The sequence below is a fragment of the Canis lupus genome, chromosome X, assembly GCF_011100685.1.
Source record: "Canis lupus familiaris isolate Mischka breed German Shepherd chromosome X, alternate assembly UU_Cfam_GSD_1.0, whole genome shotgun sequence".
Classification (NCBI taxonomy): domain Eukaryota; kingdom Metazoa; phylum Chordata; class Mammalia; order Carnivora; family Canidae; genus Canis; species Canis lupus.
The window spans coordinates 60,230,101-60,247,357 of record NC_049260.1 but is presented as its reverse complement, the minus strand read 5'-3'; the positions used below and the strand labels follow the sequence as shown (position 1 = coordinate 60,247,357).

The window sequence follows — 17,257 nt, the reverse complement described above, 5'->3', positions numbered from 1 at the left end:
AAAGGACCACATATATAAATATGAATTTAAAAATGTATGATGCTCCCTGATTATTTACTGTGAAAGAGCTCCAAGTGGGTGTTCAGAACTGTCTCAGGCTGAGGTGTCCTTCATCCCAAGTCATAATCATAGTCAAAGGATAATATGACAGGTAGTGAGTTGAACCCACAATACTGAATCACTCTTGATTCTCTCCTAATGTGAGATAGAAATAATAAGAGCAATTATATACATTGTCATTAATTTTATTTTGCACAGTAGTTCAGATTTTTTCTGTATCAGAATTTTTGTTGAGCACTTAAAAATAGGAGCAAAGATTTGTTCTGATTTTTACTAGTGTTCCTAAAAAAAGAAATTTTCTATGATTCTGTGGTCAAAGAATAGCCAAAAGGCAAAAAGAGAAGGAAATAAACTGATGACCTGGCTAAACATACGCTGAAAAATCAGTGGCTCAGTCTTTAAAAGGTTTTATTATTATTTATTTATGTTTTTAAAGAGTTATGTATTTTATTTTTTTAAAGATTTATTTATTTATTAATGAGATAGAGGCAGAGACATAGGTAGAGGGAGAAGCAGGCTCCATGCAGGGAGCCCGATGTGGGACTCGATCCTAGGACCCCGGGATCATGCCCTGAGCCGAAGGCAGATGCTCAACTGCTGAGCCACCCAGGTGTCCCTGTGTATTTTATTTTAAATAAGATTGGCTTGAAATATTTGTCATTATGAAAGATGAGCTTATTATTGACAGATAAACTTCATTTTTGTATGAAGGTCAGAGATTTGAGGGGACTTGACATTCTTTTTTTATGATTTTATTTGAGATAGAGCACACAAGCGTGGGGGTGGCAGAGGGAGAGGGAGAAGCAGATTCCCCACTAAGCAGGGAGCCCAATGCAGACTTCATCCCAGGACCTCAGGATAGTGACCTGAGCCAAAGGCAGACACTTAACTGACTAAGCCACCCAAGCATCCCAGAACTTGTCATTCTAATCCTTATGGCAGCTGATTATTTGAAAAGCTGAAAGCAGTATAACTTGTAATTGGTCTTAAATTTTATTTATTTATTTATAAATATTTTTATTTATTCATTCATTCATTCATGAGAGAGAGAGAGAGAGAGGCAGAGACACAGGCAGAGAGAGAAGCAGGCTCCCTGCAGGGAGCCCAACATAGGACTCGATCCCGGGTCTCCAGGACCCTGGGCCAAAGGCGGCGCCAATCCGCTGAGCCACCCATGCTGCCCCTATTTTATTTTTTAATTAATTTATTCATTTTTAAGTAAAGTCTGTGCCCAATGTGGGGCTTGAACTCACAACCCTGAGATAAAGAGTCACATGTTCCACCAACCGAGCCAGTCAGGCACCCCAAAGGCTTAAATTTTATTTTATTTTATTTTATATTTTTTATAGGCTTAAATTTTATTTTTTTATTATTTTTTTAAATTTTTATTTATTTATGATAGTCACAGAGAGAGAGAGAGAGGGGCAGAGGGAGAAGCAGGCTCCATGCACCGGGAGCCTGACGTGGGATTTGATCCCGGGTCTCCAGGATCGCGCCCTGGGCCAAAGGCAGGCGCTAAACCGCTGTGCCACCCAGGGATCCCTAGGCTTAAATTTTAAAAGGCAGAAGTTATCTAAATGGAGAGATGCTGGGAAAATGTTTTAGAAAATATCTGTTAGGTTAGTAATTCACAATCATTGCATACTAACCTAATTGTGAAATTTTGAAAAATGTTATCTGTGAAATATTTGCATTCCTACTAAGTGGAAAGTATTAAAGCCAGGCTGTGGAGGGGGAGTACATGCAGTTTTTATAAAGGTTTTGAAAGCATTTAAATACCAGTTGTTTGGTTATGTTGCTGATTGGGTGAAAAGAAAGATGTTTGTGACTTTAATTTTGATCATGCCAATTCTCATTATTGGCAACCTTTGGTATTAGTTGACCATAAGCTTTCAGTTATATAATGTATTTCTAGAGAGATTAATGTAGTACTTACAGGAATTTCTGTGTAGAAGCAGGTGTATGAAATAATTTTTTGTGCAAGAAATAGTGTGTATTTATGTGTCTGTTTCACTTTTGGAGTCTGAATAAATTTATGGATTGTATCAGACAGTTCCTGGGTTTACATGAAGTCCTTTGCTCCAGAACTTGAATGTTCTCTTGAACATTGGCAAAAACCGTTCAAATGGTTTAAGCCATTGGAAAATGATGTTTAGATCTTCTTTTAGGAATGTTGAATATATTACGACAGTAAAAGGAGCATTTAAGATTTCTCTGTACCTGTATGCTAACGTTTATCTTATGATTGGCTTGATAGTTGACATGGGAGATATTTATTCTCCATTTCTCCATGTGTAAAATGGGAGTAAGTTTGATATTGATAAAGCTTGCAGTTGTAGAGGAAGGAGGAACATGGTTATAACAGTGGTTCCTAAAAGGCAATAAACTAAAGCTCTTTGTGGTCTTTGCTAATTTTTAACTGTTTTAAGAGTGTAAAGAAGTCCTGAGATTAAAAGTTTCAGAACTACTCGTGTAGAGGAATGAACACTGAACTCTGAGCCCAACCTGGGTTTTCTAGGTATAGCTCTGTTGCTTAACTGATGGTAGAACCTTGGACAAATTTACCCTTTCCAGGCTTCAGCTTTGTCATTTACACAATGAACCTGTACTAGATGTTCTATAAGGTTACTTAAAAAAAATGGGGGCACCTGGCTGGCTCAGTCAGTAGAGCACATCAGTCTTGATCTCAGGGTTGTGTTTGAGCCCCATGTTGGGCATGGAATTAAAAAAAAATAAAAAGTAGTCTGCTTATGCGAATGTTGATCACTTTTTATTTTACTTTGGGAGGTAGGAAGAAGGGTATTGATGAAGGGAAGTTTCTTTTTTTTTTAATTTTTTTTAAATTTATTTTATGATAGTCACAGAGAGAGAGAGAGAGAGAGGCAGAGACACAGGCAGAGGGAGAAGCAGGCTCCATGCACCGGGAGCCCGACGTGGGATTCGATCCCGGGTCTCCAGGATCGTGCCCTGGGCCAAAGGCAGGCGCCAAACCGCTGCGCCACCCAGGGATCCCAGATGAAGGGAAGTTTCTTTAGCCACATACACATTTTTTTTTTTTTGTCCTAAAATTTCCATCGTAAGGATACAGGCCTTTTGTTGCTGATATATTCTGTCATAGTATCATGTGCAAATATTTGTGCAAATACTGGAAACAAAACAGTTTTTGCTGAGAAGTTTGTTAATAATTGTGGCTCAGGTGCAGCTTGGGTGGTGCAGCGGTTTAGCGCTGCCTGCAGCCCAGGGCTTGATCTTGGAGATCCGGGATCGAGTCCCACATCGGGCTCCCTGCATGGAGCCTGCTTCTCCCTCTGCCTGTGTCTCTGCTTCTCTCTCTCCTGCTCTGTATCTCTCATGATTAAATAAAATAAAATCTTAAAAAAAAATTGTGGCTCAGAATATGTTCTATTTTGAAATATTATATCCAGTATATTATATTCCTGCCCTTTTTCTTTTCTTTTTAAGGATTTCATTTATTTATTCATGAGAGACACAGAGGGAGAGGCACGGAGGGAGAAGCAGGCTCCCCATCGGGAGCCTGATACAGAACTCCATCCAGGACCCCGGGATCATGACCTGAGCTGAAGGGAGATGCTCAACCACTGAGCCACCCAGGAGCCCCTGCCCCTTTTGTTTAAAGATTTATTTACTTATTTTAGAGAGCATGGGGGAGGAGGGACAGAGTGAGAGGGAGGGAGTCTCAGGTGGAGCTTGTGGGGCTTGATCTCACAATCCTGAGATCACAGCCTGAGCTGAAACCAAGAGTTGGATGCTCAACTGGCTGTACCGTCCAGGCACCTACTACTGAAAAGACCTTTATTCTGGCCAATTGTGCTTTTTGCCCTGGGAAAAGATTCTTTGAATTGTGCGCTATAGCCACTATTTTCAGATCCTGTGTCTTGAGACTTTGTCTTTCAGGTTTTTTTTTAAAGATTTTTATTTATTTATTCATTAGAGGCAGAGGCATAGGCAGAGGCATAGGCAGAAGGAGAAGCAGGCTCCATGCAGGGAGCCACCCAAGCATCTGTGTCTTTCAGTTTTGTCTTGGTATCTATAGTCCAGCTTTCTTGTTAACTGTTCTGTACAATATTTGCTTAAGAAATTATTGGAATGGCAGTGATGTTCATGTATTTATATCCTATACTTAATATTTTGGGAGAATGTGTTATTAGTTGATCAAATACTTGAGTATCAACTAGGGGCCAGCACTGTGCTAGGGTATGCAAAGTTTAATAGGAAAATTCCCACCTTCTTTTTTTTTATCCTTTATTTTTATTTTTATTTTTTAATTTACGATAGTCACACACACACAGAGAGAGAGAGAGAGAGGCAGAGACACAGGCAGAGGGAGAAGCAGGCTCCATGCACTGGGAGCCCGACGTGGGATTTGATCCCGGGTCTCCAGGATCGCGCCCTGGGCCAAAGGCAGGCGCCAAACCGCTGCGCCACCCAGGGATCCCAAATTCCCACCTTCTTATGGCATTCTTAAATCTAGAGGGAGATACTAGGTAAATAAGCAGGTAAAAAAACAGTGCTAAAGTGGAAGTATATTGATTTTACTGGGTATCAGAAATGAAAGAAAGCCTAATTTTGGGGATGTCTAGGAAAGTTTTACAGAGGATTTTGGATCTTGAAGATGGAGTTAGCAGTGAAGGGTTGGCTGTTTCGAAAAAGAGCTGCCCAGGGAGAGGGATTAGTATGGCTGAAGATTAGTCTTATTTTCCATATAGCAGAGGAAATTAGACATGTACACAAATAATTTTGAAGCAGAATATAAAGTGATAAATGATATAGTAGGTAAAAACTAAATTCAGAGTAAGAGGATATTTCTGATGGGAGTCCAGGGAGGGCTTTATAGAGAAAGTATTGAATCTGGCCCTTGTAGGATGGGTTTTGACAAAGAATCCTGGGGGAGATTCTAGATGTGAGATAGAGCAGCTTGAGCAAAGGATTGTTGTATATATTAGTGTTTTCTCTTTGGAAGCAGGTCAACTTAAAATTTTTAACTCAATTCCTGGGCAAATATTGTGTAATTATTGTGCAATTAGTATATTTTCCCCCAGCTTTATTGATATATAATTGGCATACAAAATTATGTAAGCTTAAGGTATGCAACATGATGATTTGATACATGTATATATTTTGAAATGTTTATCACAATAAGGTTAGTTAACACATTCCTTACCTCATAACCATTTTTTTTTATGGTGAGAATATTTAAAATCTACTCTCACTGAGTGAAGTAAGTCAGTCCGAGAAGGACAAACATTATATGTTTTCATTCATTTGGGGAATATAAATAATAGTGAAAGGGAATATAAGGGAAGGGAGAAGAAATGTGTGGGAAATATCAGAAAGGGAGACAGAACGTAAAGACTGCTGCTAACTCTGGGAAACGAACTAGGGGTGGTAGAAGGGGAGGAGGGCGGGGGGGTGGGAGTGAATGGGTAACGGGCACTGGGGGTTATTCTGTATGTTGGTAAATTGAACACCAATAAAAAATAAATTAAAAAAATAAAATCTACTCTCTAGCAACTTTCAAGTATGTAATACAGTATAGTTAACTATAGTCATCATGCTATACATTAGATGTCCAGAACTTATACATCTTCTGGTGTTAACTTTGTGGTTTGATGATCTTATAAAAGCCACATGTGCCCTTTGTAAATGAGCCTGATAATTTCATTTTAGAAGAACTGTCAAAAGTATTTTCCACTTTTTAAAAAATTTCATTTATTTATTCATGAGAGACACACAGAGGCAGAGACATAGGCACAGGAAGAAGCAGGTTCCCAGGAGGGAGCCCGATGCGAGACTTGATCCCAGGATCCTGGGATCATGACCTGAGCCAAAGGCAGACACACAACCACTGAGCCACCCAGGTGCTCCTATTTTCCACTTTTCTTAAAGCTTGTGTAGAATTTAATGCACAGATTTTGATAGACTATGATTGTTTGAAGTCTATCCTTATTTGTCTTATTTTGGTCATTTGATGTGGTCAGTTGACTTTTGGAAAATAATTGATTTATAAGGTCCAAAATAAAAAATAATTTATTTTCATGTAATACTAGATTTGTTATTTTGCTTATTTAAATTATATTATTTTTGGTTTATATGATAGCATTCCAAACATGGTTCTACTATGATGTTTGTTTTGAAAATGCATCTTTGTTCCAACAAGATTGATACATTGGGGAACAACTTGAGCATAAGACAAATTTTGCATTTTCTTATGCAGGATTTTGCCTGCAGGGCCAGGGATCAGCCAATTATGACCATCAACCAGTGGCCTGTTTTTGTAAATAAAATTCTGTTGGAACACACCCAAGCCCATTTATTTATATTGTCTGTGGCTGCTTTTGTACTACAATCTCAGAGTTGGATAGTTGCAACAAAGACCTCTGGGCCCACAGAGCCTAAAATATTTACTATCTGGTCCTTTATAGAAAGTTTTCCCTAGGTGAATGCAGGAAACTATACCCAGCTGAACTGAACTGCATTAAATATATGCATATACATGCACACAACTCACACCTCAAACATTTGTTGGCTAGCTCAGTGCACCCCTTGTGTTATAAGCCACTCCTATCCACATCTTTTGTTACAGTTTTCCACCCGATTTCAGATAACCCTCCTTCCATCATTTCACAGTAATTCATGAGCTGCAGTCCTTATGATGTACTTCCACAAGCAAACTTCAGGTCTTTTTCAAGGTAAAGTGCTATATTTATTGTTGTTTGTGTATTTCTTAATCTCCTCATGTGTAAACTGTGTAAAATTGTGCTGTCATTTTTGTTAGGTTTCTATCTTTTTAAAAATTGTGTCACTAGGGACGCCTGGGTGGCTCAGCGGTTTAGTGTCTGCCTTTGGCTCAGGGCAGGATCTTGGGATCCGGGATTGAGTCCTGCATTGGGCTCCCTGTGAGGAGCCTGCTTCTCCCTCTGCCTATGTCTCTACCTCTTTCTCTGTTATCTCTCATGAATAAATAAATACAATCTTAAAAAAAATTGTATTACTGATGAAGTTTTTTGAGTGTTGTGCTTCTAACCCCATTTTCCCTGTGAATCCTATGGCGTTTATTGCACAATTTTGCATAACCTGTTGATTTTTAGGAACTCGTGGTATGTGATTTCAGAACTGACTGTAACTGTCATCCTGCAAAAAGAACTGATTCATTCACCAGATATTTCTTGGGTTGTGTGAAGTTTTTTTTTTTTTTTGGCTGTGTGAAGTTTAAATGAGTCAGAGGACACAAAGCTCTTAGATTAGTGTCTGGGATATACTGATTACTCAAATATTAGTTATTACTGATTACTATTGTCATGTGCCAAGAACTGTTCTCAAAGTACTGCTTAGATGAACAAGACAAATTAAAGCCTTGTCCCCATGGAGCTTATATTATACTTCAAAAAAATTTGTATTAATATACATTTTGGTTAGTAAATTAGTCCTATTCCCATAAAAATACATTTGGTATTTTTTAAAAAAGATTTTATTTATTTATTCATGAGAGACAGAGAGAGAGAGGCAGAGACATAGGCAGAGGGAGAAGCAGGCTCCATGCAGGGAGCCTGATATGGGACTCGATCCTGGGACTCTAGGATCATGCCCTGAGCCGAAGGCAGACGCTCAACTGCTGAGCCACCCAGGTGTCCCCAAAGACATTTACTTAAAACAACTTTCTACTCAATGTCTCATTGATCTCATGCAATATTTTATTGAATGATTTTTAAAAATGTTTTTAATAACTGTAACTTCAGGAGATGAATCTGATCTACCTTCAAGGAGATAATCATCTTCTTCTTACTATATTTCAAAATAAAAAGTTAAAAAATATAAATTCAGACTTAATTTGCAAAAATGGTATGCAGATTCTTATAGGCCATTCACCCAGATTCAGCAATTAGTAATTTTTTACATTTGATTTATCATTATGTCTATATTATTATTATTATTATTATTACTTTTAAGATTTCATTTATTTATTCGTGAGATGCACAGAGAGAGAGGAAGAGACATATAGGCAGAGGGAGAAGCAGGCTCACCGTAGGGAGCCCAGTGTGGGACTTGATCCCAGGACTAGGATCACGCCTTGGGCCAAAGGCAGATGCTCAACCACTGAGCCACCTAGGCGTCCCTTTCTATATTATTTTGAGTCATTTGAGATTAAATTGCAGACATGCTCCTTTACCCCTGAATACATACATGCATACATACATACTTATTTATTTATTATTTTTTTGAATACTTTAATACAGTATGTATTTCCCAAAATAGAAATATTCTCTTACATAGCCTCAGTATAGTTAGCAAAATTAGAAATTAATATTGATACATTTCATTTTTTTAAAGATTTTTTTAAAAAAGATTTTATTTGAGAAAGAGAGCAAGCACATGTGCACACTAGTGGGGGAAAGGGGCAGAAGGAGAGGGAGAAGCAGCCTCCCTGCTGAGCAGGGAGACCAATGCAGGGCTTGATCCCAGGACCCCGAGATCATGATCTGAGCTGAAGGCAGCTGTTTAACTGACTAAGCTACCCAGGTTCCCTAAGATTTTATTTTTAAGCAATCTCTATATCCAACTTGGGGCTTTAACTCAGTAACCCTGAGATCAAGACTCACATACTTCACAGACTAAGCCAGGGACCTCCATACAATACTGTTTCTAATCTACAGACATTACTTCTATTTTGCCAGTTGCTTCATAATGTCCTTTCTAGTGAAAGACAAAAATTTCTTTTATTCTTACCCAGCATCTAATTCTGGAGCATGCATTGCAATTCATTGTCATGTCTCTTTAATCTTTTCTTTGGAGCACTGCGCCTTGTTTTTTTTTTTTTTTTTACCCCTTACATATTTTTGAAGAACATAAGGTAGTTAATTTGGGTTTGTCTGATATTTCCTTGTAGTCATGTATTTTGCTAGAAATACTATGAAGTGATGTTGTGTCTTTCTCAGCACATTTTATCAGGAGGCATACAATATCTTTGCTTTTACTATATTTTAAAATGTATTTTTTTTAAAAACACCACCATATTTATTTAGTTTAACATTTCCCCTGATCTAAAGAGAAAGATGTCAAAAGAAAAGCTAGAACATATACATAAGCACACATCCCCTCTGAACCTTAGATAACCTAAAAGGAAAAATAACAGCAAAGTTCTGTTCAACAGATAAATTTATCTCCGCTTCTGGAAGATGTTTCCACGCCCCATTCCACGTCCTCTTCCTCTTGCAGCCACTTGAGCTTTCAGAATAGCAGCTTTCCCCCGGCCAGCTCCTGAGCCTTGGTTTTTGTTTTTCATGCTCTTTAACATGGGTACATTTTTCAGCATGTCAGGCAAAATGAGAAAGCGGATCTTGCTGCCACGGATGTACACCTGCTCCAGCTGTGCCACTCGGCCATCTCTGTATGTGACTGTGATGTTGGACATCTGGCAGTTCATGTTGTCTTCCGCCTCAATGAGCTTCCCACGATACACCTCGCCAGTGTTTGTCTCACATGTCACGATGTGGCCCTCGGCTTCGTGAAGGACTTTAATCGGCACACCAATAGACATCTTGGCAGGAAAAGAGTTCTCACCAGCTCCGGCCTACTCTTCCTTCCCCGGGCCGCAGCAACTCCGGCGATGGCCAAGGCGTGAGCCGAGCGAATGGCGGGTCTCGCGCTCCCCTGTATTTTCTTTTAATATGATTATCAATCAGCTCATTCTCTGTCATTTAACTTAGATATTTGAAGCTAGGTTTGGTTAATTTGTATAGAATTGGAGAGAATTTGCCCACCTCTTACTTTTTTTTTTTTTTTGCTTTTCCCTTTTTCCACCATCTTCATGCAGCCCCAAAATTCAAAACCACAAAACACCCTATTTATGAATTTTCATTGTGTATTCTGAGTGTCTGCTAAAAATAGAGAATCAAGGGTGAATGTTTCTTTTTTTTTTTTAAGGGTGAATGTTTCATATTAAAGTGACCGTACTTGTTATTTGTTAAGTATGTGAAATAATACATTTCTTTCAAAGGCTGACTATATCAATACATCCAATACAGCTTATTGAATATCTCAACTTAGACACTGAGGAGAAGATATTGGAGGGTACTACATGACTTCAGGGTTGCTTTGTGTTTTTTTTTTTTTTCGGGGTTATATTTTTAATGCTCAGCAAATCACCACTCTTTTCTTTTAAGGAATGCCTGAGCAGACATTATCTCCATTTTAATAAACATTTATTATTTCTCTGTACAAGGCAATTTGTTATTTCCCACATGGGAAAATGATGAACCCAGACCAAATTCCTTCTTTGAAGAGCTTATACTACAGTAGAGAGTACTCTGAGTTTTATTTTTTTTAAAAGATTTTATTTATTTATTCATGAGAGACACAGAGAGAGAGGCAGAGACAGGCAGAGGGAGAAGCAGGCTCCATGCAGGGAAACTGACATGGGACTGGTTCCTGGGTCTCCAAGATCACGCCCTGGGCTGAAGGCAGCGCTAAACCACTGGGCCACCCGTGCTGCCCCGTATTCTGAGTTTTAAACAAGGAACTATAAGCAGAATGTATTGATTACTATAAGAGAAGTAAAAGAAAATTCAGTAGAAGAGGGGAAAGGGAACCTTCTTTGAACTGAGTTGTGGTATGATTGGAAAGTCATGTGTGAATTATTTTGCAGAGAGCTTTGAATGCTATGCCTAGGAGTTTCATACTTTATGAACATGGGAAGCCTTTGAATATTTTGAGCATGGAGTGACATCTGAGTCTACTCAAGTATGTTAATTATTTTTTTTAAGGATGTCAATTATTGAAAATACTAAGAGCATTTATTTATTTATTAATTATTTATGTAGTCCTTTAGACAAGGAATGTATTTAGGAGAATATAGACGTACATATGTTTAACTCCCATACCCCCTTAAAGTATAGTAGCAGATGCTAAGTACCAGCAGAGTGCTATTGATATATGGTATAAGAACACAGTAGTTTAGTATTTGAATCAGGTAGAATGAACTTGGGTAAAAGAAGGAATTTCAAGGCAGGAAAGGATGACTTTTGGGAACTTCTTCCTTCTTCCCCATTCCAATAGATATTAAAAAAATTAAATGACTTGTGTTCCTAAATATTGCCACCCACTTATTAGTGTATTCCATGATGTCTCTGACATCTGAATTCTAAGCAATAACCTGATTATTCTGGATGGGAGCTAGGGTTACCTGCCTAACTTGAAGGATGAATTGTGGAAATAGGTGCTGTTTTCTGTCTCTAAAATCTAAATGTCTTAAAATTGTATTTTTTTTCTGCAGAGAAAGAGAACCACTGTTCTCACCTAAAGACCCTTTTCTTTCTCTTTTTTTTTTAAAGACCCTTTTCTTACAACTCCTTACAACAGGAATAAAATTTTGCTTTGCTTTCTTGATGTTGCCAGATTCTTTGCCTCTTGCTTTTTTTATAAAAAAGATTTATTTATTTATTCATTCAGAGAGAACGAGAGAGAGGCAGAGACACAGGCAGAGGGAGAAGCAGGCTCCATGCAGGAATCCCGACCTGGGACTCTATCCCAGGTCCCCAGGACCACACCCCGGGCTGCAGGCAGCGCTAAACTGCTGTGCCACCGGGGCTGCCCACCTCTTGCTTTTTGAACAGTGCCTTTGGGGAAGGATGGGTTGTGGTATATGGTTGGAATGAACTGTATTTATTAAAGCAGAAATCAGTGTATGAGGTAAGATGAAACATTTCTCGAAGGGTTTATTTTTTTATTTTTTAAAATTTTTAAAAGATTTTTTATTTATTTATTCATAGACACAGAGAGAGAGAGAGAGAGAGGCAGAGACACAGGCAGAGGGAGAAGCAGGCTCCATGCAGGGAGCCCGATGTGGGACTCGATCCCGGGTCTCCAGGATCACACCTCAGGCTGCAGGCGGCGCCGAACCGCTGCGCCACCGGGGCTGCCCAGTTGAAGGGTTTAGTAATTAGACCTTACATGTAATTACACCTTACCTTATATATATATAATAGAAGTATACTTGCTCTAATAGAGATATATATATATATTTAGATTTTATTTCTTTATTTATGAGAGACACAGAGAAAGAGGGGGCAGAGACAGGCAGAGGGAGAAGCAGGCTCTTTCCAGGGAGCCTGATGTGGGACTTGATCCCAGGACCCTGGATCATGACCTGAGCCAAAGGCAGATGCTCAAGTACTGTGCCACCCAGGTGCCTCTTTACTTTTATGTTAAAAAAAAAAAAAGGCTGGAATGTTCTTAGTCCTCCATTGTGTCTTTTTTTTCTTTTCAATTTTTTATTTAAATTCTAGTTAACATATAGTGTAATATTGCTTTCAGGAAGTATTCATTGTTTCTTTTTTTTTAAAGATTTTATTTATGTATTTGAGAAGAGACAGAGAAGGAGTAGGGGCAGGGACAGAGGAAGAGGGAGAGGCAGACTCCCTGCTGAGCAGGGGGTCTGATGTGGTGCTTGATCCCAGGACCCTGAGATCATGACTTGAACCAAAGTCAGATGCTTAACTGACTGAGCCACCCAGGTGCCCCCTTCTTTGTTTCTTAAATGTTTTGGAAGGTTGACATTTTTTTTTTAAGGTTGACATTTTTTTAAAAGATTTTATTTATTTATTCATGATAGTCACAGAGAGAGAGAGAGAGAGAGAGAGAGAGAGAGAGAGAGAGGCAGAGACACAGGCAGAGGGAGAAGCAGATTCCATGCAGGGAGCCTGACGCGGGACTTGATCCCGGGTCTCCAGGATCACACCCTAGGCCAAAGGTGGCGCTAAACCCCTGAGCCACCCGGGCTGCCCCCTTAAGTGCTTTTAGACTAAAAATAACACGAAAATAATAAATCACAGAAATATATTTTCCTGGCAACAAATATGGCAAATATGGAGTTAGCTTACACTTGCATGCCTATGAACTCTTAAAACAGATTTTAGAGATTTTTCTTATGCTCACAGGGAGAATGGTAATGGACAAATATTACTGTTTCCGTCCTTGTTATTTGTATATCTCTTTTTTTTAGTTAAGATAAAATGCAAAATCTAGTATCTTAACCACTTGAAATTGTACAATTCAGGGGCATTAAGCGCATTAAATATATTCACCATCATTGCTCTCTGATTTTGGAACATTTTTCCTTTACCCCACAAAGAATCCCTGTATCTCCCAATATTCTGCATCATCTGTCCAACTCTAGAACTTTTTCGTCATCTCAAACTGAAACTCAACTTGTTAAAGAGTAACTTTGCATTCCCCTCTCCCCTGTGTCCCTGGTAACTACCATTTCACTTTCTGTCTCTAATTTTAACTATCTTAGATATTTCTTTTTTTTTTAAAGATTTTATTTATTTATTCATGAGAGACACACACAGAGAGAGAGAGAGAGAGAGAGAGAGGCAGAGACAGGGGCGGAGGGAGAAGCAGGCTCCATGCAGGGAGCCTGACGTGGGACTCCATCCTGGGTCTCCAGGATCACGCCCTGGGCTGAAGGCGTGGCGCTAAACCGCTGAGCCAAATCGCTGAGCCACCAGGGCTGCCCAGATATTTCTATATAAGTGGAATTCTACAATATTTGTCCTTATGTGTTTGGCTTATTTCATTTAGCATAAAGTCCTCAATGTTCATCCATTTTGGAGCATGTATCAGAATTTCATTCCTTTTTAAGGCTGAATAATATTCCATATTATGTATGTATGTACCATATCTAGTTAATCTATTCATTCATCTGATGATGGACATTTAGGTTGTTTTTATCTCTGCTATTGTGAATTGTGCAACATTGGTGAACAAACATCTGTTCAAGGCTCTATTTTCTGTTCTTTTGGGTATGTTTCTAGAAGTGGAAGTCTAGCTTTAATCTTTTGATGAACCACTAAACTGTTTTCCATGGTGGCCATACTATTTTACATTCCAAGTTGCATTGTATAAGAGCAAGAATTTTTCTACATTCTTGGTCAGCAAAGCTTTTTGTTTTGTTTTGTCTTTCAGAAAAGTGAGCTCATACAGTTTATTTTAGAGTTAATTTAAAAAATGTAGTTGACTGTCAACTATACTCAAAATTTTAAAAAATGAGTTGACAAATAAGAAATAAAGAGGATTACAAGGTACAAAGTTCTGGTTATAAGATAAATAAGTCATGGAGATGCAAAGTACAGCATAGAGAATATAGTCAATAAGATTGTAATAATATTGTTTGGTATAGATGATAACTACACTTACCATGGTGAGCACTGCATAACATATAGAATTAAGTCATTATGTTGTATACCTGAAACTAAGATGACACTGTATATTATTTATACTTAAGTATTTAATTTTTTTAATAGTCATACTAACAGGTGTAAAGTGTTATTGTAGTTTTTATTTGCATTTCCCTAAAGACTAGTGATGTAAAGCCTCTTTTCATGTGTTTATTGGTATATCTTCTTTGGAAAAATGAAGTCTTTTGCCCAGTCTTAAATTGGGTTTATTTATTTTTTTGTTGTAGGCGTCATTTAATAATTCTGGATATTGGTGCGCCTGGGTGGCTCAGTCAGTTAAGCATACAACTCTTGATCTTACCTCAGGTCTTGATGTCAGGAATGTGAGTTCAAGCCCCACATTGGGCTCCATGCTGGGCTTGGAACCTACTTAAAAAATTCTGGATCGTAATCCCTTATGAAATAATATGAATTGTGAATATTTTTCCTGTTCTCTGGGTTGTTTTTTTTATTCTTTTGTGAGTGTTCTTTGATGCATGAGTTTTCAGTTTGGATGAAGTCTAAGATAATTGATTTTTTTCTTCTTTGTATGACTGTTTGGTGCCATCCAAGAAATCTAAAGTCATGAAAATTTATTCCCCTATTTTCTTCTAAGAATTTATAGTTTTAGCTCATATGTAGGTCTTTGATCCAATTTTTTTGTTTTTTTTCTTTGATCCAATTTGAATTAATTTTTAAAAAGGATTTTATGTATGTATGTATGTATGTATGTATGTTAGAGAAGGAGTGGGGAGGGGCAGGGGGAGAGAGAGAATCTCAAGCAGGCTCCATGCCCAATGTGGAGCCCTGTGTGGTTGGGGCTTGATCTCACAACCCTGAGATCATGACCTGAGCCAAAATTAAGAAGAGTTGGATATTTAACCGACTGAGCCATCCGGGTGCCTCAAGATTTTATTTTTAAGTAATCTGTATGCCCAATGTGGGGCTTGAACTCAAAACCCCAAGATCAAGAGTCACATACTCTCCTCACTGAGCCAACTACAAGCCCCTTAAATTAATTTTTGTATATGGTATAATATAGGGGTCCAACTTCATTTTTTTGCATGTGGATATCTAGTTATCCTAGCACAATTTGTTGAGGAGACTGATCTTTCTCCACTAAGCATTCTTGGCATCCTTGTCTGATATCAGTTGACCATAGATGTATGGATTTATTTCTGGGCTTTTTGTTCTCCTCCATTGGTCTATATGTCTATCCTTATGCCAATACCATGCTGTTTTTGATTACTTGAGCTTTGTAGCAAGTTTTGAAAGTGATAGTATTCCAAGTTTGTCTTTTTTTCAAGATTGGTTTAGCTCTTTGAGGTCCCTTGAATTTGCATATGAGTTTTAGTATTGATTGTCCAATTTTAGCAGTAGTGACTATTGCAGTTTAATAGAGATAACATCAAATCTGTATCATTTTGGGGAGTATTGCTCTCAACAATATTAAATCTTTTAGAACATGAGATATTCCATTTAATTGGAATTGTTTAATTTCTTTTTTTGATTTATTTTTTGTAGTAATCTCTATACCCAATGTGGGGCTTGAACTCATGATCTTGAAATCAAGGGTTGCAAGCTCTTCTGACTGAGCCAGTCAGGAGTCCCTGGAATAGTTTAATTTCTTTTTTTTTTAAAAGATTTTATTTATTTATTCATGAGAGAGAGGCAAAGAGAGAGGCAGGCTCCATGCAGGGTGCCCGATGTGGGACTCAATCCCAGGACTCCAGAGGCAGATGCTCAACCACTGAGCCACCCACGTGTCCCTAATTTCTTTTTTTTTTTGTTAATTAATTAAAAAATATTTGCTTATTTATTCTTGAGAGACAGAGAGAGTGAGAGAGGCAGAGACATAGGCAGAGGGAGAAGCAGGCCTCCTGCAGGGAGCCCGATGTGGGACTCAATCCGAGATCCCAGAATCATGCCCTGAGCCAAAGGCAGATGCCAAACTGCTGAGTCACCCAGGTTTCCCTGTTTAATTTATCTTAAGCAATGTTTTGTAGTGTTCATTGTACAAGTTTTGAACCTCTTTGATTAAATTCATTCCTGTATACTTCTTGATGCTGTTGTAAATGAGAAGTGTTGCATTGTTCATTGCTAGTGTTTAGGAATATAACTGCTTTTCTGTGTGTTGATCTTTTATCCTGCAAGTGTGCTGAATCCATTTATTATCTTAAATAGTTTTTTTGTGGATTTTTTTAGGATTTTATTTTTTATTTTTTTCTTTTTTCTTTTTATTTTTTTTATTTATGATAGTCACACAGAGAGAGAGAGGCAGAGACACATGCAGAGGGAGAAGCAGGCTCCATGCAGGGAGCCCGACATGGGACTCAATCCCGGGTCTCCAGGATCGCGCCCTGGGCCAAAGGCAGACGCTAAACCGCTGCGCCACCCAGGGATCCCGGATTTTCTTTTTTAAAAGAGATTTTGTTTATCCATTTGACAGAGATAGAGCACCAGAGAGCACAAGTAGGGGGAACAGCAGAGAGAGAGAGGGAGAAGCAGGCTCCCCACCAAGCTGGGAGCCTGACATGGGGCTCAATCCCAGGACCCTGGGATCCCTACCTGAGCTGAAGGCAGATGCCTAACTGAGCCACCCTGGTGCCCTAGGTGTTGAATTTTGTAAGATGATTTTTCTGTATCAATTTAGATGATTATGTGATTTTCCCCTCTTTATTTTATTCTATTTATGTGGTAATTTATACTGATATATTTTCATGTCACACTTTGCATTCCTGGGATAAATCCCACTTGGTCATGGTCTATGATTCTTTGATGTGTTAATGAATTCTATTTACTAAGGTTCTGTTTAGGATTTTTCCACCACTAGCTAGCATTTTGTTTAGGACTTTTGTATCAATATTCATAAGGGATGTTGGCCTGTAGTGTGATGTCTTTGTCTGATTGTGGTATCAGGGTAATGCTGGTCTTGTTGAATGAGTAAAGTGTTCCTTCCTCTA

At 38.4% G+C, this 17,257-nt stretch overlaps 2 protein-coding genes across 7 annotated transcripts in view; one reads left to right on the top strand and one right to left on the bottom strand.

The window, feature by feature from the left end:
- ATRX (ATRX chromatin remodeler) overlaps positions 1-17,257 on the top strand; it is a 332,654-nt gene that overhangs the window by 2,459 nt on the left and 312,938 nt on the right. For 4 of the 6 annotated variants that reach the window (XM_038587760.1, XM_038587757.1, XM_038587756.1 and 1 more), the window contains exon 2: positions 6,709-6,770. The exons of the other annotated variants lie outside the window; for them this stretch is intronic. In XM_038587760.1, the coding sequence (XP_038443688.1) occupies positions 6,715-6,770 (56 nt within the window). In that variant the 5' untranslated portion in view covers positions 6,709-6,714. The remainder of the gene's footprint in view (positions 1-6,708; positions 6,771-17,257) is intronic. 6 annotated transcript variants of the gene reach the window in all.
- LOC119878074 (small nuclear ribonucleoprotein Sm D3-like) lies at positions 9,070-9,722 on the bottom strand. Its single transcript, XM_038587762.1, has one exon. It carries the CDS (start codon positions 9,614-9,616, stop codon positions 9,236-9,238), a length of 381 nt encoding a protein of 126 aa, XP_038443690.1. The 5' UTR covers positions 9,617-9,722; the 3' UTR covers positions 9,070-9,235.